Source organism: Dendrobium catenatum, unplaced genomic scaffold, assembly GCF_001605985.2.
Source record: "Dendrobium catenatum unplaced genomic scaffold, ASM160598v2 fragScaff_scaffold_868, whole genome shotgun sequence".
Lineage (NCBI taxonomy): Eukaryota > Viridiplantae > Streptophyta > Magnoliopsida > Asparagales > Orchidaceae > Dendrobium > Dendrobium catenatum.
The window spans coordinates 274681-300134 of NW_021319330.1; the positions used below are offsets into that span (position 1 = coordinate 274681).

The 25454-nt window shown below is 35.0% G+C and overlaps 1 protein-coding gene across 1 annotated transcript; it reads left to right on the forward strand.

Moving 5' to 3' along the window:
* Nucleotides 1-21548: 21548 nt before the first annotated feature.
* On the forward strand, nt 21549-22326 carry LOC110115404 (auxin-responsive protein SAUR40-like). Its single transcript, XM_020848622.2, has one exon. It carries the CDS (start codon nt 21751-21753, stop codon nt 22192-22194), a length of 444 nt encoding a protein of 147 aa, XP_020704281.1. The 5' UTR covers nt 21549-21750; the 3' UTR covers nt 22195-22326.
* The last annotated feature ends 3128 nt before the right edge of the window (nt 22327-25454 follow it).

Consider the following 25454-nt stretch of genomic DNA (forward strand, 5'->3'; position numbering starts at 1 on the left):
TTTGCGCCGGCCAAATCTGGATGCTATTCGAAATTTTTTTTCTTCTCTTAAACTCTCTGGTTTTTACTCGGTTGGTCTCTTGGATTTGAGACATGTGGCTATTCAATTATTTAATGATTTAGATTATAGTAGGGTTTTTGCTAGACGTTCTTATTTTATATATAACTGTCAAATGAGAGTGTTAAAATGGACGTCTTTTTTTTTTGATATTAAGGAAGAATCGCCCATAGTGCCGATCTGGATTTCTTTCCCTAACCTAGATCCACGAGAGCTCAAACTTTCTCTAAAGATTGTAATGATTAAAGCTCTCATGTGGAATGTTAGGGGTATTGGTAGTAGGGATTCTAAAATTAGAGTTAAAAATCTTTGTAGGATTCATAATATTCAAGTTCTTGTTTTAATTGAACCATTTATTTCTCCTGATAAAATTGATTATACTTCCAATTTCTTAGGTTTTCCTATGCATTTTGCAAATTGTGCTAATAAAATCTGGATTTTGTGGCATAAGGCTATCTCTTTAGATATTATTGCGGAATACCATCAAGTGGTGCATTGTCATATTAATATTTTTAATGTGAATTGTTTTGCTTCTTTTGTTTACGCGGCTTGTACTAGACTTAATCGTATTACGCTGTGGGATCAACTTATAGATTTCTCTGCTAATATTAATGGTCCTTGGTGTGTTGGTGGAGATTTTAACATTATTTCTAATGCTAGTGAACGTACTGGGGGTAGTCAGCCGAACATTAGAGCTATGGAAGACTTTAATGCTATGATTAATGACTGCAATCTTAATGATATTGGTTTCTTTGGTAGCCCCTCACCTGGAATAGATCTAATCTCTAGCAACGCCTTGATAGATTTCTTTTCAATAATGAGTGGATGGCTCAATTGTCTGCTACTAATGTGGAACATTTAAGTAGAACTCTTTCTGATCATGCTCCTATTCTTTTAAATATTAATGTTGCTAATGAAATTGGTTCTTATGCTTTTAGATTTCTTAATATGTGGTTACTGCATGATAGTTTTAAAGATGTGCTTCAGACCAATTGGAATGCTCCTGTCTTTCTTGATAACAACATCTCTAGTATGTTGAGACTCCAGGCTAAATTGAGTAGACTAAAACAATGTCTTAGATATTGGAATAAGAATGTTTTTAAAAATATATTCTCAAATATTGTGGAAGCTGAGAGGAAAGTTTCAATTTTGGATGGTGTTTATTTGGAAAATCCGAATGAGGTAAATCTTTTGAACCTTAATATTGCTAAGAATGTTTTATGTCAATTACATTTGCAAGAAGAATCTTATTGGAAGCAAAAGTCTCATGCTAAATTTGTTATAGAGGGTGATAGAAATACCAAATTCTTTCATGCTATTGCCAATAAGAATAAGACCAAGAGTAAAATTCACAAAATTGTGAATAATGAGGGCATTTTACTTGAGTTTGATGAGTTAATTTGTAAGTCGGGTGTTGATTTCTTTGTGGATATATCTTTAATAGTCATACTGATATTACTTCTATTTCTAACAGGGGTTAAATTTTTAATGTTATTAAGGATATGAATGGTGATGCTACAGCGGGGCCGGATGGTTTTTCCACCAAATTCTTCCAAAATTCGTGGGATATTGTTAAGGGGGATGTTATTGAAGCGGTGAAAGATTTTTTTGGAGGTACTCCTTATCCTAAATTTTTTTTCTCTACTAATATTGCTCTGATTCCTAAGAAAGAGGGGGCTAACACTTGGTCTGATTTCAGATTTATTAGCCTGTGTAGTTTTTTTAATAAACTTAATTCTAAGATCATTGCAAATAGATTGACGAACATTTCACCTAGAATTATATCTTTTAATCAAACTGGTTTTGTCAAGGGGAGAAGTATTTATGATAATATTTTACCTGCTCAAGAACTTACTCATGATATTAATACTAAGGTCACGGGGGGTAACATTATTTTTAAACTGGATATTACTAAAGCTTATGATAATCTGGATTGGAATTTTCTTTATAAGGTGATGACTTTGTTTGGCTTTAGCAACAACTTCATTTTACTTATTAAAAATAGTGTTGAGAATTGCTATTTTTCTATTATTATTAATGGTAGAAATCATGGTTTTTTTAAATCTTCTAAAGGTCTCCGTCAAGGTGATACGATTTCTCTTGCTCTTTTTATAATTTCTATGGAATACTTATCTAGAGGATTAGAAGATTTGTATGCTAAGAATGTTAGCCTTAATTTTCGTACTATTAGAGGCTTTCCTATATCTCATCTGAGTTTTGCTGATGATTTCATTTTATTTTCCAATGGTGCCATTAAAAACATAAAATTTTAATGAGATTCCTTAATAATTTTCATGGCTCTAGTGGTCTTGCCTTTAGCAAAGACAAAAGCAACTTTATTGTTGGTAATTCGATAAATCAGAATATGATTCAAGCTATTCAAAGGATATGTGGTTTTCAATCTAAGAAGTTACCTATAAAGTATTTGGGTAAGCCTATTTATAAAGGTAAAAAGAAGAATCTCCTTTTTGAAGGTATCTTTACTATTGTTCAGAAAAAGTTGGCTAGCTGGACTTCTAACTTTCTTTCTTTTGGAGGTAGATTGGTTCTTATTAAGTCTGTTCTTAATTCTATTCCTATATATCTTTTTCACACTTTAATGCCTACTGCTTCTATTTGTACTAGACTGGAGAGAATGATCAACAAATTCTGTTGGGGTTCCAAATTTAATACCAATGACATTCATTGGGCGGCTTGGCATAAGAATTGTGGTGTTTTGAATGAAGGGGGCTTAGGTTGCAAAAATTTAAATGATACTGCTAAGGCTTTTTCTCATAAATTATGATTTTCTTTTAGAACTAATATCAGTTTATGGGCCCGTTATTTGAATGCTAAATATTGCCATAATCTGCATCCGAGTATTTGCTTTTACAAAAATACTGCTCCATAACTTGGAAAAGATTATGTAACATTAAATGGGAAGCTGAGCAGTACATTCAGTGGGGCTTAGGTAAGGATGATGTTTATTTTTGACAGTATAACTGGTTGGGTAGTATGTCAATTGATTCTTACTTAAATACACATATGATTGATTCTACTAAAGTTTCTGCATTCATTTTGGAGAATAGATGGAACATTTCTATGTTGAGGGAGTTATTGCCTACTTGTTTAGTGGATGAGATTGTGAATATTCCCTTACATCTGATTTGCAGTGATAAAATTTTATTTTCTTTATCTTCTAATGGTAAATTTCAATTGCGGAACATTTGGGAGAGTTTAAAATTTATATTGAAAAAATCAAATGTTTTTGCTGCTATTTGGCATAGTTCCTTTCTGATTTCTTATTCTACTTTTGTGTGGAGATGCCTTAAAGGTTTTCTCCCTGTTGATAATCTTCTTCAAATAAAGGTATTACTTTAGCTTCCAAATGCTTATGTTGTTCTAATTTGGATAGTATTAATCATCTTTTCATTAATGGTTTTGTTGCCAATAAGGTTTGGTTATATTTCAATAGCATTACTAATAAAAATTCTATGATTTACCATAGTAGCTTGATATCTATGTTAGAGAGCTGATTAAATACTACTAAAGGCCATATTCATAACTTGTTGCCTATTCTTATTCTCTGGTATATTTGGAAAGCTAAAAATGAGGCAAAACATGAAGAGGTTAAGATGGATGCGGCCCTTATTATTGCGAACAAGAAAAGAAAGGTTCAACAGCTCTATAATTTCAATGTTATATATGGTAAGATGTTTAATAATTGTAGAAATCTGGCGGTTATCTGTGGTATCAATTTGGATCAGATTAGTCATAATACGGCTTATTCAGTGGTTTATTGGATTAAACCAAAACCCTCGTATGTCAAATTAAACTCTGATGCTTCTGTTGGTATGCTAAGGGCTGGAGCAGGTGGTATTATCGTGATTCTACGGGTGATTTCCTGGCTGCTTATGCTGCTCCTTTGAATCACTTGGATGTTGTTACGGCTGAGCTGAATGCTTTATTCTTGGGCCTGGAATTATGTCTTAAATTGGGTTTTATTTTTGTTTGGATTGAAGTTGATGCTATGCTTATTGTCCAAATTATCACTGATGTTGTGCCCGATAACTCTATTAATTTCTACCTTATCAGGAAAAATTAAGACTTTTAAACCTCTTGAATTTCTACATTTCGCATATTTATTGGGAGGGGAACGTTTGTGCGGATTGGTTAGCTAATAAGGGTTGCTCTCTTAATTGCTTTGAAGTTTTCGATATTAACAATTTAGATCAGACATTGAAGGGTATGATTTTATTGGACAAAGCTGGTATGCCTTATATCAGGTATGGTTAACTCTCTATTTTTATTTCTTGGTACCTTGCTTTCTGTTGGTTTGCATGTTTTGATTCTTTTATTGGTTTCTTACCTTTTTTGGTGGTAGCAATTTGTTAGTTAGCATTTTATTTCTATTACTAATATTGATGTGCCTGTTATGTGTGGATTATTGGAACATTGCCCGTCTGAGAAGTTTTTCTCTGTTTCGTGGAAGGGGCTCTTGTACACGCTACTTATGGTTTTTTGGGATGATTATGGGTACTGATTTGCATTTTTACTTTGAGAATATCCACTGGTGGTTGGTTTGTTTTAATCTGGCTTTTTATAATTGGTCTCTTCCTGTTAATATTATTGCTAGTTGGAATGTGATGTCTTGGAGCAATGATTTCTGTTATGCCCTCTGTTGCAAGTGGTATGGCTGGCAGTGGAAGAATTACTTTGGTGTTATATTTTTTATGAGTATGGGTTGTATCTATGTCGCTGGTATGATTATCAGGAGAATTCTGAAGGGTATTTTGAGCTGCTTGTTTGATGGTTCTAAGTTTGTTTTTAACAAGGAGAGTTCTGGGTTTTTAATTTTTATCTACTACTGTACCTCTCTCACTATATTTTGGAGAATTCTTTGCAGATATCTCAACAAGTATTGTAATTCGAGCTTCAAAGACGGCAAGGTATTCTGGTTCTCTTTACTACATTTCTTTCTCTATTATTGTCATCTTTTTTGCAAGAGAGCAGTGCTGAATGGTATCATTCTTCTCCTCCTTTTTTGGGTGCTGTCTACTCACATCCCGAGTGATTTTGTTGGTTCTTTTTGCAATCGTAGAAAAAGGATCCACCGGCTCATAGGTTTTTTGTTTTCCTTTTATCTTGTAGCTCTTTCGAGCATTAGCGAGCTGGAGGATCCTTCTAAGGACTTTGTAACCGACTTTTTTAAATTAACGCGTAGGCCCCACAATGGGTTTTAACAAAAAAAAAAATCTTTCTGAGCAAATAATTTTAAATTATGAGGTATCATTACTATCAAAATGGACATTAAAAGGAATTATCATCTTTGGTTAGTTCAATTAGTTAGTGTAAACCTATATAATTTTATATGGGTTTGCATTAGTACACACTTTCTAAGAATAATTTTAAAAAAAATTTGTATAAGAATATTTTGATAAAAAATTATCATTTTAGGAAATTCTTACATTATGAACATTTTTATAAGAAATAAGTTTTTATAAGAAAATGATCCTTATAATCTGATGAGATCCCTTGTATATGATTTTAGATTTGTTATGAAGCAATAGAGTGAGGAGTTTAAAGTTTAAGCTTTGCATAAAAATCCAATAGACACAAATGAAAGGATGTTGCAAAAGACATCAAAGCTTTAACATAGAAAACAAAAAAAGAAAAAAAATTTATAGGTCATGTCCCAGTTAGTATAATTCCACTTGATGGTACATGTTGTCAACAATATAATTGAAATAAGCTGTGGATGATAAAATTCATGGTAAAATTAAGGGTAAGAGCCTTATGTCTTTTTTTCGAGAAAATGCAAAGAGCAATAATTTTATTAAAACAACTAAGTACAAATAAATTCACGAGCCTTATGTCTTTAAGAGATCATTTAGGGTCTATTTGCTTTTTTTTTTTTTATTAGAGGAATCTAATGTACCCAATATCATTTAATTTTGATGTCTTTAAAGCACCAAATTGTTAGAAGAATGTATTATGATAGAAAATTTAATATGTGTCATATGATAAGAATATTTTGGAGATTTTGACTAAAATTATCAAAAAATCCTCAAGAAAATTATAAATAGATCTCTATTCTTCATATGGAGGGGGTACATGCTTGATTTAACATTAAAGATAAGTTGGAGATCAGATTAGCTATAGAGCCTTGTCCAACATTCAACGCTAGCGATCATTGTCATTTGACCACTATTGCCCGTCCACAATCATTTGAGATTCATTACTTGATTGTTTTGCCTCGCTAATTAATATTGCTCTACCACGATTGCATAACCACTATTTTCCAACCATTATAATATCATTACCATTATCCACATGTCCTTATTAGACTACCATTTAACATTATTTGTCCACTGCATCTCCACCATTCTCCACCAAATTTACTTGAAATCATGCTTATATTGAATACTTTATAGGGGGACATACTTGACTTAACCTTTTTGAAAGAGTGGTTCTCTTAGTTAAAATTTCACATAAAATTTTTATGAATCAAGTCCTTCCTTTCCCTTCTAGTTTTCCATGTTATAATATTTAGCTAACTACTTATCTCTTGTTGGATGTTTGTGGTTTCATTCTAGTAACATTTTCATCTGATTCTCCATATTCATCTGCCAAATTATTGGAATGATTTCTCTCTGATTATCTTTTTGTATGGTCTAAGCTCATGGCGTCATTGTAGCCCTTTTCAATTTGTAGTTTAGGACAGTGGTTGTTTTCTTTTTGATATCTTTTGCAAGAAGATTTTGCTTCATGCTGTGGTGCTTATTGTATTTCGTCTCTTGACAAGGACTGATTCCTTTGATATTTTTTGGGCTTGAGTTTTTGTCTGCCGTGCTATTTACTATCTTTCTTATGTAATTCTAGTTAAGGAATCATGTGCTTTACAAATTTTTATGTTTCCTTTTTTATTGTATCTCTTTGAGCAGTAGAGAGCCATTGATTTCTTTTAAGGAATGCATAATCTCACTTTTTAATGAAATAAAAATAATCATATTTCACAAAATAAAAAAAAATCTATACGTATGCAACAACTTTGTCCAAACTTAAGATGCAAAACTCTCACTCTCCCACCATGAAATTTATAGCGCACAATAATTTGGAGATACCACAATTAAAAAAATACATAATTTTGCTAATGAAGCCTAGCTAGGCCTAATTAGTGGATTCTTTGCATAGGTTGGTGGAGCATCACACTTAAGTCCCTTAAGTTTTAGAAGAACATGGAAAATAAAAAAGAACCATCATAGATGGCATTAAATCAATAGTAGGTTAAGGCTAATCAGTTTGATGCCACCCATGTAATGTTCCCTCACCATCACATTGAAGATCTGCTCCACCATTACCTTATTAAGGTCTCATAGACATTACTAATTTAATCTACCTTCTTGCACTGCTTAGCTCACTTGTAATCATTCACCAATTTTCATTGATCTCAATCAATCTCATCTTATTGACACCACTCCCAATATCATAATAGGAAATTTTCAGCTCATTATTTTGGAAGAATTCTCTAGGTATATATATATATATATATATATGCAGTCTCTCAATTCAAAGTTTAAAATTCTCTAGCAATGGAACTTACAATGTTCACCTCACCAATAGTTTAAGAAAGTCTGCCCTACTAGACTTATTTTCCTACATAGAAAATACTGTCAGCTAAATCACTTAGGGTTCGTTTGGGACGGCTTTTTTATTGCTTTCTAAAACGAAGTTTTAGTACAATTTTTTTTTTGGTACAAAAACTCCGTTTTAAAAAGCAATAAAAAAGCAGTCCTAAACAAAGCCTTAATTGCTTCAAAATCATGACTTCAAAGTCTCTATGTAATAAAAGATAAGCTAAACCATTGTTATTCAAGAAATTGAGACATAGCTTAGTAGTCAAATTTTAAAGTGTGTGCATATGCTTTTAGCTAGTGTAAAAATTTATTTTTAAAAATTAATTTTAATCTTAGGTCTAGTTGATATCCAAAAATTATGAAATATTTTTCTTTAAAAAAATTTGGGGACAACTTTAGAAATATCTCTTAAAAATTATTAATTATTTAATGAACCAAAATAAATAATGATAAGTACAATAAATAATTAATCAATCAAAAATTGTAATTCAATCACTCTTCTCAATAGTAATTCAAAGATTGGCATCAGAATATTTCCTATGTCGAGTAAGTGACAAATTATTATACTTTGGGTCAATATATAAAACCCAAAAAAAAAAAAAAAAATACTCGTCATTGTACTAAGGTAAAATTTATGCTTGCTAGAGGCACCATCACAATACTAAGGTAGATTTTTTTTTTTACCTTTAAGCTTCATTTGAAACAGTTTTTTAACTATTAAAAACAATTTTTTATCATAAAATATATTTGAATTAGAATTTTTTGTACTAAAAAAAATGCTTTAAAAAATAATAAAAATCTGTATCAAACGAAGCTTTAATTTGATATATGAATTTAAAAGCTTATACAGGCTCTAATTATTAATAATAAATACAAACTTATTTGAACATTATCCCAGTAATTATTAGGGCAATGAATCATAACTTAACGCATTGAAAGAGCATTGCACATAATGTTAAAGACTTTTATCCCATTCGTGCAGAGTTGTTCATCCAAACCCTGTTGATTTTAGTTCATTTAATAAGCAAACCCACGTACGTAATGTTAATGTGATGATGATTTGACAAAATTTTTGTGCATGCTATTTTTGACTTTTGAGGGATTAGTACTATCAAGTTATATGGATAAACCTTGCATACCTCAATAAGAACATGGCTGTAAATACGTCATGAAAATAGAATATCGGCAGAACTTTAAATGGCCGCCGGAAATACCGGCGGTTTAGTTTTTTTTACCAGCTATCGTCGGTAAATAGTGATGGTCAAACTGCCTGTTTAACCTTCAGTAATTCTGGTAGTCAAATAACCTCTAGAAGTTCTGCTGGTGTTCAATGAATTTCTTGTAGTAAGAAATATAGATTTTAAGGTCCTAAGTTCTAACTTTATACGATGATCAAACACACACACATATATAAGAGAGGCCGGGTGCATCAATCATAAGGGAGATCAAATTTTTACGTGAGAAAACCTGAAGAGGAAAAAAAAACACAAGGACTGACCCAGTTAAAATGATTCCACTAGTGTTTGTTGTTGGTTACAAAGGATGCCTTTCACGGTGGGAGGCATTGTTTTAATATAGCAAATATACAATGTATAGAGCAAATAACATATGATTGGAGTTGGTAGAATCCTATGACATGAAAGTTATTTTCAAGAGAACATTGGCTTATTCATTTGGCCGATAAGATGGTAGTCAGGTGATGGAGGTCAAGGTTTGTAGTTGGTCGACGGACATCAGGGACCGTAGTTGTGCGACCGATGTCCAATTAAGGGACTGTATTCCATGAGTGGCGTAGGATAGAAGGACTGTACTTAACTAGAGCTGGAGGTCAGAGGGAACGTAATAAAAAAGACATAGGTAGGAGGGACTGTTATGTAATGGAGGCCGAATGGACCCTAGTTGGAGAGCGATGAAGGTTAGACAAACCACTGTTGGAGGGTGATGGATGTCAGAGGGACTGTTGTGAGATAATATTCAGAGGTACCATAGTTGGTGGGCAATTGCGATCAGAGGGATAGTAGTTGAGAAATAAAGGTCAGAGGAACCATAGTTGACGGTCAATGGAGGTCAGAAGGACTATAGTCAGTAGGTAATAGAGGCCTGAGGGACCGTTGTCATGTGATGGTGGTTGGAGGGATTGTAGTTGATGAGAGGCTATGGTTGACTAGATCGTAGTCAGGTAATAGAGGTTAGAGAGACCATTGTTAGGTGACAGATGTCAAAGGAACTGGTGTCGGGTGATTGAGGTGTTACAACCTAACCCGATATATCCTGATACTACACTGGTCTTATCGTGCCTGAATGTAGCAAAAACTAGAAATTGATCCCAACATCCAATTGGAGAAAATTAAGCTTTCAATTTATGCACAACATAGAGGCGCTATTGAATATAAAATAAAGTGGAAGACTATTAAATCTAAAAAAATAATTTTTTTATATATCATCCAAAAATTCAAGTACAATTTGAGGTCTATTTTTATTGCGTTTGACAATAGAAAATACATCAAAATTAAAAGCCAAGCCTACAAAACTGAACTAGTCAAAATATATATACAATACAGATTAGAGCATTATATCAAAACTTCTTAGCTTACTCCTTATCTTTTACCAAAAATTAAAATAGAAGCAAAAGTATAAGTGAGCTAACATGGCTCAATATGATATTATAGCCTAAAATATAAATCAATAACTCCAATATTCAAAAGAACTGAGAATACTAAAATGACTAAACTTAAGCACTATATGAAAAATTGAAATTGAAATATATACTGACATTGAATGCATTTAAGTTACTATTGAAATTATACAAAAACTGACTGAAATATAAAAAAAATAAATTTATGGTAATTACCAAAATTACCCCGATGCCTCAATTTCAACAATATACAAACAATAATTGAATTTCTTTTTATACATTCCAATCCTCCTTCACACTAGTATATGAATACGAAACATAGTGCAAATATCACCTAACAAAATTTATAATGTACCATTGGTACCATAATATGAATATGGCATAGTACACTACAGGAAATTCTTCAAATACCTGCGGCCTGTACTGGCGGTTGTCTAACCGCCGATCTTAACGGCTGTTTACCAGGCGGTCAGCCGTCGGTTAATACCGGCGGCCAAACCAACGATTTTGCAAGTTCATGCCGCCGGAAATACCAGCAGGAACTAGACTGCCGGGTATACCGCCGGAACTTAAACTTACTGGCGGCTATAACTGCCGGTGTTAAGTGATTTTATCACCGACGGTTTTAGTCGCCGGAACACCGCCGGTAAAAGCCCTAAAATTAGCCCGCCCTAGCCTCCGACTTTATTTCATCTCGTGCGCTCTCTCTCTTCGGCTGTGCTCGCCCCTCTCATCCTCCCTCCCTCAAATGCGAATGAGATAATTTAGGCCGCTGACGAGCCGTCTCTAGTCGCCGACGAGGTCCCTCCGACCGCCGACGAAGTCCCCATTGCAAGGCCGAAGTTCTCTCTCGAGATCCAACTCCCGTGCGTGACGCCGCCTCCGAGGTGAACGCTTTGTATGATTTTTTAAGATTTTTTGTTATTACAGTTGGTTTACATTAAGGAACAAGTCTAAGCCCATATATTTTTGCTTTAGTCATAAATGTTCTAGACATTTGCTAGAGGATGTACCTTGTTCTATGCTTTTTGTTGATGATATTTTGCTTGTTGAATTTTGTTATTTGGGTTAGATTACTTCAAGGATCAGTCTTGATTTAATATCTTTTTGCTTTAGTCATGGATGTTCTCACTAGACATTTGCGAGAGGAATGAACACAATATTTTTTTGTCTTTAATCATGAATTTTTTCACTAGACATTTGCGAGAGGATATACCTTGTTGTATGCTTTTTGTTGATGATATTTTGCTTGTTGAATTTTGCTATTTGGGTTTGATTACATCAAGGATCAGTCTTGATTCAATATCTTTTTGCTTTAGTCATTGATGTTCTCACTAGAAATTTGCAAGATGAATGAACACAATATTTTTTTGTCTTTAATCATAAATTTTCTCACTAGACATTTGTGAGAGGATGTACCTAGTTGTATGCTTTTTGTTGATGATATTTTGCTTGTTGAATTTTGTTATTTGGGTTTGATTACATCAAGGATCAATCTTGATTCAATATCTTTTTGCTTTAGTCATAGATGTTCTCACTAGACATTTACGAGAGGAATGAAAACAATATTTTTTTTTGCTTTAGTCATGAATTTTTGAAGTAGACCTTTACGAGAGGATGTACCTAGTTGTATGCTTTTTGTTGATGATATTCTACATGTTGATAAGACTAGAGAGAGAGTTGAAGGTAAACTCGAATTATGGAGGTCAATTATAGATCAAAGGCTTTCCCTTAAGTAGATCTAAAACTTAATATATGGGTGAGCATATATGTGATAAGGTTAGATGAAGGTAAACATTTGGCACCATAAAATTTTAAACTTATTTTTTCTTGGGTGGATGAGTGGCTTGACCCTTAGAGATAGGATACGAAGTGAGCATATAAGTGATAAGGTTGGAGTAGCTCCAGTGGAAGATAAGATTAGAGAGAGTCGCTTTACATGATTTTGTCACATTAAAAAGAGGCCTTCTGATGACCCGGTAAGGAAAGTTGAGGTATTAGATTTGACTTATGTTAATAAAGGTAAAGGTAGACCTAATAATCCTCATCTCTGTAACACTTAACTTAGTATTATGCTTCTCAACAACGCTTTACCCCGAGAGGATAGAATACGGAATGAGCATATACATAAAAATGGTGGAGTATCTCCAGTGGATGATGAGATTAGAGAGTGTCGCCTTAGATGGTTTGGTCACATAAAACGACAGCCTTCAGATGACCCGGTTAGGAAAGTAGAAGTGTTAGATTTGACTTATGTTAAGAAAGGTAGAGATAGACCTAAGCATCCTCATCTCTGCAACACTTAACTTAATATTATGCTTCTCTTTTAATGTCCAACATTCGGCACCATATCATATGAGATGGTTGTGATACCTACAATGCGTTCCAATTCAAATAAAGTATACTTGTTTGAAAGTATAGCACATACACTTGTTAAGGTTTACACAAGTGTTATAATAAATGTTTACATAACTATGTAGGGGGACGTTTGCTTCAATGCCAAAATGACTATCCAAGAAGAGGGATATCATATATAGAACAGATTGTTACTGGGTCTGAAAGGATTGATAGATGAATTTATATAGGGAGTCGAAACTTTTATTCAAGTTGTATCTCAACTACCTTCCTTTTAGTTTGATAAAATATTTAGATGTCTATGTTCGAAGCATAAAAATCAAGCATTCCTCAAGCCCGATGATGTGAAGCTTAATTTATATCGTAGGGGATTTCTTCCAAACTACTGGATTTGGACATCACATGGCGAGTACGAGCCACACAAATATGCTCATGTCGGTTCATCTACAGCTTATGAAAAATTTGATGAAGATCAAATGAGTAGACCCTATGAATAACTTATTTTTGATGTAGAAGGTCCTAATTTAAGGGCTAGTGTGGAAGAGCCACTAAATGTAGAAATTCAAAAATTCTTTGAGTTATTACATGCAGCTCAAAAACTAATTTGGGATGGTTGCAGTACCCACTTAGAATTATTCATTGCAGTCAGGATGCTAAGTATTAAAACTGAGTATAATATTTTCCATGATTATTTTAATGACTTTATTGGTCTTCTCAAGGAAAGTAATCCAACGAATAATTTAATTCCCTCAGACTTGTACCGAACGAAAAAATTAGTATCTAAGTTGGGTCTCACTGCTATAAAAATTGATTGTTGTATAAATGGATGTATGATATACTACAAGGATGATGCAGAAGAAGTTTATTGTCGCACCTGCAATGCTCCTCGGTTTAAGCCAAACTCGGGAAAACAACGTCGTCAAAAGAAAGATGTTCCGTATTCTCGTTTATTTTATTTACCAATCATTCCAAGGGTTCATCCTACGTATGATTTAGTCAATGTAAAACATAGTATAAGATACGGGAAGTTTGATCCATTTGTGTTAGCAAGTTAAGCTATTCAAATTTATTTTAGCAAATATCCCAGTGGTCGTAGAGATAAACAAGATTGGCTAGCTGTCACAAAAACAAAAGCACGAGGAATAATTGATCAATAATATATTATAGCAACTACACATCAAGAGAATGAGATATCAAGTTATAGGCCTGTTGAAATTGAGGAGATTCCAACTACAACCTCTAATATTGAAAATGCAGTTAGAAGATGTAAATAGTTCAACTAGCTCATACGAAGATGAGAACGAGGATGAAAGTGAAGATACCCTAGAGAGCAATGAAAATTGTTTTGATTATGAGTAGTTTTGTAATTTAGAATTGTAGTTTTTATAATTTAGAATTGTAGAATAGTACTTTTTGTAATATTTTGAATAGTACATTTTGAATTCTAAGCAATGAAAATATTAATTATTTATTTATATTCTGGCATTTTTTATTTTTGTAATTCATTAATTGATTTATTAATTGCTTCTTTTATTTGTATTCTATTATATTTAGAATTGTAGAATTGTACTTTTTTATTAATTATTTTTTTTATTTATACTTTATATATATATTACAATGCTTTGCTAATTATTTCTTTTAATGCATATGGCTTCAGGTGACGATCCTCCTCATAAATCATTTACCTCAAAGTTCCACCGGAAGAAGTTGAGTGTTACTCCTAGCATACCCAGACAGCCTGATGAAGGTGTGGGACCTTTAGTTCCACCGGTTCTACCTGCACCACCACCACCCAAGAGCCAGCAGTAGTACCCGAGTGAGTAGGGTCAGGGTCAGCCAGATCCACCTGCTATTGTACCACCACCCTTCCTTGGCTACTTCTCTCCTCCCTCGATGAGTCATCACTTTTCCTCTCCAGATCAAGCACATGATACTCTATTCTATCCATATTACCCCCACCATCATCACAGAAAGCAGGTCCATCCACTGGTCCTCGCCCTCCTTATCCATACCCATATTATTACCCATATCCAGTACAGCCAGAACACAGTAGACCATGTAGACCAACAGAGGTTGGCGTTGGGGATCATGTAGCTGTAACAGATAAGCATCAATACATTGAGCCTGAGGGCGATAAGTAAGTTCAGTTTATGTTATTAAGTTGATTGTATTTTGATATATTATATATTATTGACAAAAAAATTAACCTGCAGCTTCAATCCTTCAAGGTCATCTACACACAAGTTCCGGGATATTATAAAGAACAAATATGATGCTGCTAACTTATCCTAGAAGAAGATCCCAAAGGAGATAAGGGATATGTGGTTTGGAGAATTTCAGGTAATTTTATTTGGTATGAATTAAAATATTTAATTTAATTTGTACTAATCTTTTTGGTTATACCTAAATTTTTACAAAAAAGAATTTAGGTGATTGCCTGAGCATAGCACGAGGATCAGAACCAATTTTGAGTGGAGAGGAGCGACCTATCTCAGGGACATGTTCACAGACATTAGAAAGTCTGGGCAACGTCCAATATGGATTGGAGAGGGCGTATGGGCTGATCTGAGTAGAGCTTGGGCGACCCCTGAGTTCACAAAAATAAGAGAGCAGAATAAGCAGAACAGAGCCTCTGATTGTGGGGGTTTAGGAAGCTCTCTTCATACTGGTGGATATGTTCCCATACAGAACATAGACGACGACTGGTAAGAGTTTTAAAATAGTTTATTAAATATATTTATATTATTATAACTATATCTTATATTTTCAGAAAGAGTACCTAGGTCGGGACCCAACACCACTGGAGTTACATACAAGAACTCATCAACATCAAGCTGACCATCAGTGGGTTGATGAAAAGGCTAAGAATGATCATGTGAGTATAATTTTTTAGAGTTTGAGAATAAAAATTTATTTTAATAAAATTAATTGTAATATCAATATATTTTATGAATTTATTATCGTAGGATGATTTTGTACAGGCTCGGGAAAGTCGGCAGTCCATTGGTGAGGGATCATCTTCACGATCAACCCATATTTTTGAGTATCATACATGGTAAGATGTTGTTGGTGGAAGACAGATGGGGAGGGTATATGGCTTGGGTTCACAGGGCTATGCTTATGAGGGAAGTTCATCCACCTTAGCATTTTATGATCCAAGTGGAGTTGAAGAAACTGTAAGCCAGAGGGTTGCAGCGCTGACTAGGGAGATTGAAGAGATGAGAAAGGCTCGAAATGAAATACAAACAGAGCTGCAATCATATAGATATGAAAATTGGAGGAAGAAAGAGCAAGAGACAGAGCAGCCACATGCATCTCTAGACAGCGAGGATACAACTAAAGATTAACACTTTTTTATTTGATGAACTTATGATGAATTGATTGTAAACTTATTTGGTTGACCTTATTAAACTTAGAAATTTGGTTTGATAAACTCTGGTTGAATTAAGAACTCTGGTTGTATTTATTGATTTATTTGGTTGAACTTATGATACATTTTTTATAATTATTATGATGGATTATAGTGGCGTGTTGCCCAAAATTATGTTATTATTTTCTGTACAGGTTTAGAGTTTAGGGTGAACCTCCCTCAAATAGAGGGGAGGCAGTCAATTTTTTTTTCTCTGATGCTACAGGTTTCCGGCGGCTAACCGGCGGTTTGGCCGCCGGAAACAACGATACGGGATAACTGATTGACGCTGCCAGAAATCACTTTTAACCGCTGGTATTTTACCTGCGGTTTACCGATGTTGTCCGCATATTGTCTGGCGACACACCGGTGGCTTCAACCGCCGGCAATGCCGTCGGTTCTGACCGCCGGTTAGCTGTCGGTATTGTACCGGCGGTTTACCGATGCTGGCTGCGGTTGTTCGGCGACATGCCGACGGCTAAAATTGCCGGCAATGCCGTCGGCACTGACCGCTGGTGAGCCGCTGGCATGGTTTCCGGCGGTTGGACACCCGGAAAACCGCCGGTAATAACTCCGTTGATAACCGGCGGCATAGGCCACTGGTAAGCCGTTGGGGGAAATAAACTGCCGGTAACGATGTCAGACGCGATTTTTACCGGAGGCTTGACAACCAACGAAAAGCCGCCGGTGTTTTTTCGAACCACCGGTAAAACCAGGAAAATTGCCGGTAATAGATGAATTTATTGTAGTGGTACAAATAGCACCTAATATAAGTTATAATGCGTCATTGGCATCAAAATATGAATATATAGCATAGTGCATATAGTACATAACAATTCTTACTTCATGCATGTAACACTAGAATATAACTTTTAGCCACCAAAATATGCTTTATAGGTATTAGAATAAATCTTCCAACATTCTTTGTTTTCACGCCAAGCCTCCTTAACCTCCTTATTTCACCCAATAGAGCACAATAAAACACATTTATCATTTTGTTATTGAAAGAATTTCACCAAAAGTTATAACGATAAGCAACATAAATACTACTGAGCAAAATTATGCCATTTTAGAATTTAATCAAATTATCAGAGAATGTACCCAACACCATTATAAGTATTAATTATACTACAACCATATTTTTAGAATCTAAATTATTTTTATTCAATAAAGACGCATAAATTTCAAAATATCAAGTTTAAAATTTTAAGAAAATATTTAAAATGCTAAAAATCTCAATCTCTATAACATACAAAATAATACGTAGTGAAAGTTTTACCAATATAAATTTATCCTCATTTTTTGTAACAAATTTATAAATTTCATCAGAGTAATCCAAAAAATACATCAAACTATTAAAAATTTAAGATATGCAAAACGTAACCTATGTTTATTCGAGTAACTTTTCTGATAGGGTTGCATCTAAAAATGATACGAAGTAGGCTGAAATGAACTTTCTCTTACCAGGAAACGCTCTCTCTTTCTCACGAGGCACTACTCAAAATAAAATGAAATGAAATAAATAGTGGATTTGGATATTTTAATATTAAAATTTTCTCTAACACCACGGTGACTTGCTTCTCTAGCCACAACACCACCTTGTAGAATTCACAACAACACCTCCCACGCCGCACACTAGTGAATTAAATGCAAATTTTCCTAAGACTTCAGTGCATGAAACATAGCATCAAGGTGCTCTGAGAAAATTTTTTAGAATTTTTTTTAATATGAATTCAAACCCCTTGAACTCACTTCAGAACACATGTAGACCTTTAAATGCACATGGAACACTCTCTGACATGAACAAAAGAGTTCAAATGCTAAAATTTAACAGGTTACTTGACTTTTAATCTAATTAGATGGGATCAAACAGAACTCTGAATTTAAAGTTCTCACAAGAGGTTCGAGGTTTCTTATTTGATGGGTGTCGAGGTTAGAAGGACTATTATGGGCAGGCGATGGAGGTTGGAGGGATCGTAGTCTGTGAGCGACAGAGGTTGGAAGGACTGTAGTTAGGCAATTGAGGATAGATTGATTGTAGTTGTGCATATAGGATTAGATGAATTATAGTAAGGCGATTGAGGTCAGATGGACTATAATCGGTGGACGAAGGAGAAAGGATTGATAGTAATTAGTGAGAGACTAAGGTTGGAAGGATTGTTATCGACGGATGATGGTGGTTTGAGAGACCGTAATCTGCAGACAATGGAGGTTAAAAAAGGCTATATATAGTCATATGATGATAGTCGGAGGGACCTTAGTCAGTAGGCAATGGAGTTCAGAGGGACCATAGTTAGTGGGCGACAGAGGTTTTTAAGGTTGTAGTTAATAAATGATAGAGGTAAGAAGAAGAATCATAGTCAAATGATAGAGTTCAGAAGGTCATAGTTGGGTGATGGATGTTGAAAGGATTATAGTCAGTTGACTAAGGTTTAAGGTTCATAGTCGTGCGAGTGAAGTCAAAGGACTACAGTCAGGTGATTAAGGTCAAAGGATAATATTTAGATGTTTGAGGATGAAAGCATTTTTTTTGGCGATAATGATCAGAGGGGCTATACTAGATGGTCGATCAATGACTAGGTGGAGGTCAGAAAGTGATTGGTGGAAAGGTGGAGATTCAATGTTGATTGTTGGCCGGGTGGAGCTTTGGGGGTGATGGCCTGTTGATGAAGTTTTGCTGGCAGTTGTGCTCGGGTAAAGCTTTGGGATACTTGGAGCATTAGAGTCCAGTCCAATCTTTAGCAAAAGGTCTAAGCCTCAAAGGCCCCCTTATGTAGAGTGTGGGGTTCATTTATAGATTTGGAGATTAACATGCTCCGTAAATATAGAAAGATTCAAGAAAAAAATGGAGTGCTCTATCAGATAGCCCATATTGATCCCTTGATAGAAAAAGTTCAATTAATATTTAAGTGCCTTAATGATGTAATAATAATCTTGGGTAGTGATGTCAAAATCAAGTTATGTATTGAGTTCTAGTAGAACCCGACATTGACTTGCTACTATTTGATTCAACCCATTTTTGTAGACGGGTCAAAAATTTCAATCTGGACACGACCTGTAGTGTTTCTGGGTTAACTTGACTCGACACGAGACCACAATGCGAGTCCCTCCCATAAACGCCATTTGTACGTTACTTCTAATCCAGTTGTACAATGGCGAGCTCAAAGCTCCCTTTTATCATCGTCATTACTTTCGATCCAACTTTAGAACGCTAAGTGCATCCCTTCATCATCATTAGTTTGTCACTTCCGATCCAACTACAGAACGGTGAGCTCCCTCTCATTTTCATCATAATTACTTCTGATCCAACTATAGAATACTTGCACCAGATATATAGGAAGGAATGTCGTCAAAGGAGGTGATTGCGAAGCAGGAAGACTATGCCTTCACGAGAAGAGGAAAAGCAAACCCTAGGCCTATACGAGCAGCGGGGCTATGCTTGTGTGAGTGTAGGCTAACTAGCGAAGGCCCAGACCTGGAATCAGGTCAAATTCGAGTCAACTTCGGGTAAGCGGGTTGACATGAACTAGACTCAATTTTTTTAAATGGGTCAAATTTTGGAATCATAACCTAACCCCTTTGCTAAACAGGTTGACCACAACCTAAACTTTTTGGGTCAGAATCACATCGAGTTTTTAGATCGTGTCAAATATTGACATCCCTAATCTTGGACATAATGGATTCGTCTCGTTAAGTTGCTCAATTTGACTTTAAGCATGCTATATTAGAATATCATTCAGTCATCCAATTAATATCTTGAAACTTTCAAATATTCTTTAGGCTATTGATTTGGGCCCATAGGCTTATATTTGACAAATATTGGTGTCATTGGATTTGTATTGTCGAGACATTCAGTTTGACAATGAGTTTTTTGAGATTAAAGATTGGATGATCCTGAATTTAATTTTAAATTTTTAAATGAGATATGCTTCGTTATTCATGCCTGATGATGATAATTTTTTGCTTATGTATTACCAGGAAAAAATCATGGAGCTATAGTATACCAAAAAATTCACTATAAAAATTAAGAGAATTTATACATATTTCTTTCTCTCTCTCCCTCTCTCATTGTCTCTCTTCACTTTACACTTCATTCTCTATATAGAATAGACAAAGAGAGATTTAAATTACACCAATGGACACAATCTTTCAAATTAAGCATGCAAAATTAACGAGAAAGAAATCTGCTCAATTTGACTCACAGTGTTGCAATGCTAGGATTTGGAGCTCCATAGGACTCCAGTCTCTATCTCTAGTATGAGTGGTAGCACCGGGGTTTGGAGTGCCACGACAATACTCTGCATTTTGTTTCCAACATAATACTAAAGTATACAACTTCCAATGATGTACGATTATAAAGCGCCCCCTAACCCCAAGCAGGGGAGGTTCCCCTACAAGCCCTCGATGCACGTGATTGATGGAATTCAAATATGAGTCAACAGTAGAACTTGATTGATCAACACAATTAAATTTCACACATGGCAAATAAATTTTTATAGGAATTGTTCATTAAGTCAAATGAACTACAATAATTTGGCTTTTTCATTAAAAAATTAAATGATTTAAATTAAAACTTAAATTATAATACATTTTTATAATTCTTTATTTTATTAAATGAAGTTAAATAATTTAATAATTTATTGTTAAATTAAATTAACTAATTTAATAATTCATTGTTAAATTAAATTATATTTATTTTTATCTTTCAAAAAAGTATTTTTACTTTTAAAGTAATTAATACTTTTATTATTTATTAGGTATAACTTAAATAAAATAAAGTAGCAAATTTTGCAGTTTTTATTTAATGGCCAGATGGTAGAAGGGCGGAGAGCTTGCCGCGCATAGAGAGGCGGGGTTCGAACCCTGCTGAAGCCATATTGCGCGAGCGGGCCCTGTTCGTGCGGCTGGGCTGTCAATGCGGGCGCGGGTTGGGCGTGCAATATGTGCGGGCGGGCTTTGTGCAGGCTCCTGGACTATTTTTCCAGTCGAAATTCCACCGAAAATACGCCGGAAATGTTTCTGGTGAATTATTTTGCGCCAGAAAGCCTTTTGCGATGCGTGTGTTACCGGCAAGAACATTTCCGCCGGAAATGCTAATTTCCGATGGATTTTGACCATTTTTTTGATGGAAATAGCCGCCGGAAAATGTAGTGATTAGAGCTTCGCTCTAACATATTTGAGCTGGTTTAATGCGAGGATGGATATAAAGAATGGAGGTTGAGGATATAAGATAGGCATTTTCTTAACAAATACATGTAGTATTGTTCAAAGTTGAATATTCTCCTGAAACGGATGCCATTTAAGGCGCAGAAGGCCGGCGCAGAAGGCCGCATCTCATAACACATTTAAAACTCTCAATTTGTCAACTGCCGTGACTCCATTAATCTCATCATATAGCTCTCTCAACTTGCTCCAATGACTTCCTATATAAAGCAAGCAACTTGCATCCGTCCGTTCACTACGTATAACTAATCGAAGCTCCTTTCATCTTTCCATCTTACTTTCAGCTTCAATGTACTATGCCCCCAGCTACAACCTGAGCGTATCCTCTTCAATGTACTATTCCCCCAGCTACAACCTGAACGTATCCTCTCTTCCTTTCTCATCCTTATAATATCCTCACAAAGCTATCGCCAAGACTACGATAGAGGATAGCTTTCCTTTCAGCTTTCATATTAATGGAGATTTGTCGAAGCTCCATTGAAGCTGGTACCTGCAGGTCTAAAGGTCTCCTGTCCAAGGCACTTCAACGTTGTCGCTCGCTTAGGAGCTGCTCCGGCCGGGCCAAGGCAACGCCGGTGGGTTGGGTTTCAGTTCGGGTAGGATTGGAGAAAGAAAAGTTCCAGATTCGAACAGAGTCGATGAACCACCATCTTTTTCGAAGACTCCTCGATGAGGCCAAGGAAGAGTTCGGATATGCGACGAAGGGCTCACTTGAGCTTCCCTGTAGCGTCGAGGCGTTCAACTTGGTGCTCTGGGAAATGGACCAGGAAGAGGCGGATAGCGCTGTCGCGGCATCTCCGGCGTTGTGTGGGTTCGCCGCCTCGCCTTTGAGGGGAACGAGAAAGGGTTATCGCCTGCTTAGTCCGTCTCGGCTCTTCGCCGTCACCTGCCCGTTATAGATTATCATGCTGACTGATTGTAGCATTATGGGTAGTGGCTGCATGTTTTTCAACACGTGGTTTCTTAGGGCAGCAAAAGGGGTGCATGATTGATTAAAAATTGTACTTCAAGTTTCAGTTGATTTTTTTTTGTTAAAATCCCCGGTAGGGGCTTACGCGTTAATTATAAAAAAACGGTTACAAAAGTCCTTAGAAGGACCCTCCAGCTCGCTAATGCTCGAAAGAGCTACAATGAAAAAGTAAAGAAAACCTAAGAGCCGGTGGGTCCTTAACCTATGATTACAAAAAGAACATAAATAAAGACACGGGTATAAGGATACAGCACCCAAAATTGGAAGATCCGTTTAGAATCATTCAGCTCAATCTTCCTGCAAAAAAGATGAAGAAAAAAGCAAAAGCAAAGTATAAACCCAAATAAATATACCTGATAATTGAAGAGATATTCTCTGTATAGCGCGAAAAACCGGTATAGCAGAACCAAAATTTGAATCTTAAACCAGCAGAGCACACATTTAGTCACATAAGGATAGAAGATAGAAAACAGCTGCAGCTTCCCAAAAAACCAATCCCCCAGAACACCATAGAACACCAGGATGAAGAAATAAAGCAACATAATTCTCAAGGCCTTGAAGTTATCAGAAAAATTCCCGTTTAAAACCCACCCAGCATTTATCCAGTAAAAAACATAACAAAAGAAACAGAGTTAAGCCAGCAACTGCAGCAACCAACACTAAAGAAGAGGTGGTGATCGAAAAACCAGAACAGGGTAACCAAGAGATTGAGCTTAATGTAAATATCAAAACTGGTTATATAAAGATCAGAATGACAATTAAGGAATTCCCAAACAGAACATCTAACAAAAATTGTATAAACAGGATTCCCAGAATGCAACGAATCAACAACAATGTGAATTAACACAAAACCCTGCTCATACTAGACAAAACAGGCACCAAAATAAGGCAAGAACAGACTCCAAAAACCCAACCTAAACTTTGAACACAATAAGGGAATAGTAACATAGAATAAAAAGGAAACCAGATAACAGAGAACCAGCATAACAACTCATAAAGTAAGTAAAGAACCAAAAAAAAAAAAAACAAACAGCTAAAGGTACCAAAAAAAAAAAAAAAAAACAAACAGCTAAAGGTGTCTGATATAAGGTAAAGCAGTTTTGTCAAGATTAATCACGCCTTTAAGAGCAGGATGTAAAGCATTAATGTTTAAATCCTGACTGTTATCCAACAAACAGCCCCAATTGGCTAACCAATCCGCACAAGCATTAGCCTCACGATAAATATGAGAAATATTGTAATTGACAGAAGATAATAACTGTTTAATCTTCCTAATGAGATAGAAATTATTAGGATTTCCAATCACCTGGTCGTTAATGATTTGGACAACAAGCTGGGCATCCACCTCGATCAATCCAGATGAAATTAAAACCCATAGTAGTATAGATTTTGATACCATAAGAAAGAGCATTGAGTTCAACAGTAATGACCGAGCAGTTAAAGAGAGGACCAGCAAAAGCCGCTAGAGCATTGCTAAAATGATCCCGAATGATTCCTCCCATACCCGCACAATTATTTTTAACGGAGCCATCAGAATTTAATTTAACATAAGGATAAGTCGGTTTGACCCAGTAAACAGTTTTATCAAAACCAGTTAAAAACGTATCACCCAGCTGAATGCCAATAGCAGTAGCAAAACCTTTACAATTGCTAAAATGCTTGGCCAAAAGGAGTTTACAAGAGAAAATATGTCTAAGTTTGCAATTAATAGCAGAAATAATACCATCAACATTCATCTTAATACTATTATATTTCGCTTCGTTTCTAGCCTTCCAGATGTGCCAAATAATAAGAATAGGTAATAAATTGAGAATATGGCCTTTAGAATTAATCATCCACCCACTAATAATACTAGATAACTCATTCATATTGGAATTCAACTTGATGTTAGTCAAGGTAGAAAAATGATACCAAACCTTTTGAGCAATATAGCCATTAACGAAGAGGTGATTAGCCGTTTCAATATTAGAACAACATTGACATTTGGAAGGAAAGCTAAAACCTTTTTTCTGAAGAAGATCATCCACGGAAATGAAGCCTTTAATGCATCTCCACATCAAAATAGTATAAGAGACAGGAATATTATGATGCCATAAATTAGCAAAATTAAAATTAGAAACATAATGTTCTCTGAAGGTGTCCCAAACATCTCTAATTTGGAATTTACCCGAAGAGGAAAGCTTGAACAAGATTTTATCATTGCAGGATAAGTCTAAAGGAATTCTAACAATCTTATCAATGATAGAAATAGGTAAATAATCTAACAGTTTGTTCATATTTCAGCCACCGTTCAAAAAAATTTCAGAAACTTTAGTACTATCAAGAGAATTGGTATGTAAAAGATTATCAATAGAAGAAGTGCCTAACCAATTATCTTGCCAAAAATAAATATTGCCTTTACCAACACCCATTTGATGTTTTGCTCCGCATTCCATTTAATTTTACAAAGCCTTTTCTAGGTATGTGAGTCATAGGTTTTGTATTCCCCAAGTAAGGGATGAAGGTTTTTACAGTATTTTGCATGCATGAAATGGGCCCATAAACTGGAATTAGTTCTAAAATAAAACCAAAGTTTATGAGAGAAAGCCTGAGATAAATCCGTTAAATTTTTACAACCTAATCCACCTTCTTTTAGCTCACCACAAATATTGTTCCAAGAAGACCAACGAATACCATTACTATACTTAGATCCCCAAAAAAATTTGTTAATCAATCTTTCAATTCTAAGGCATATAGTAGCAGAAAGTTGAAGAGTATGAAATAGGTAGACAGGAATAGAATTTAACACAGATTTAATAAGAACCAATCTCCCACCATAAGAAAGGAAGTTAGAGGACCAATGATTTAATTTTTTCTGAAAATGAGCAAAAATATCTTCAAATAACAAACTTCTCTTTTTACCTTTGTAAATAGGGGTACCCAAATAAGTAATAGGCAACGATTTGGAATGGAAGCCACAACATCTTTGAATGGCCAAAATCCTTTCCCTGTTAATAGTTTTTCCAGCAATGAAAGAACTTTTCTCCTTGTTAATAGCTAAACCGCTAACCTTATTGAAGTAATCCAGAAAATTATGCAACAATTTAATATTATTGATAGAACCATTAGAGAAAAGTATGAAATCATCAGCAAAACTAAGATGAGAAATATGAATACCACGAATAGTACGATAATAAAGTTTAGGATTCC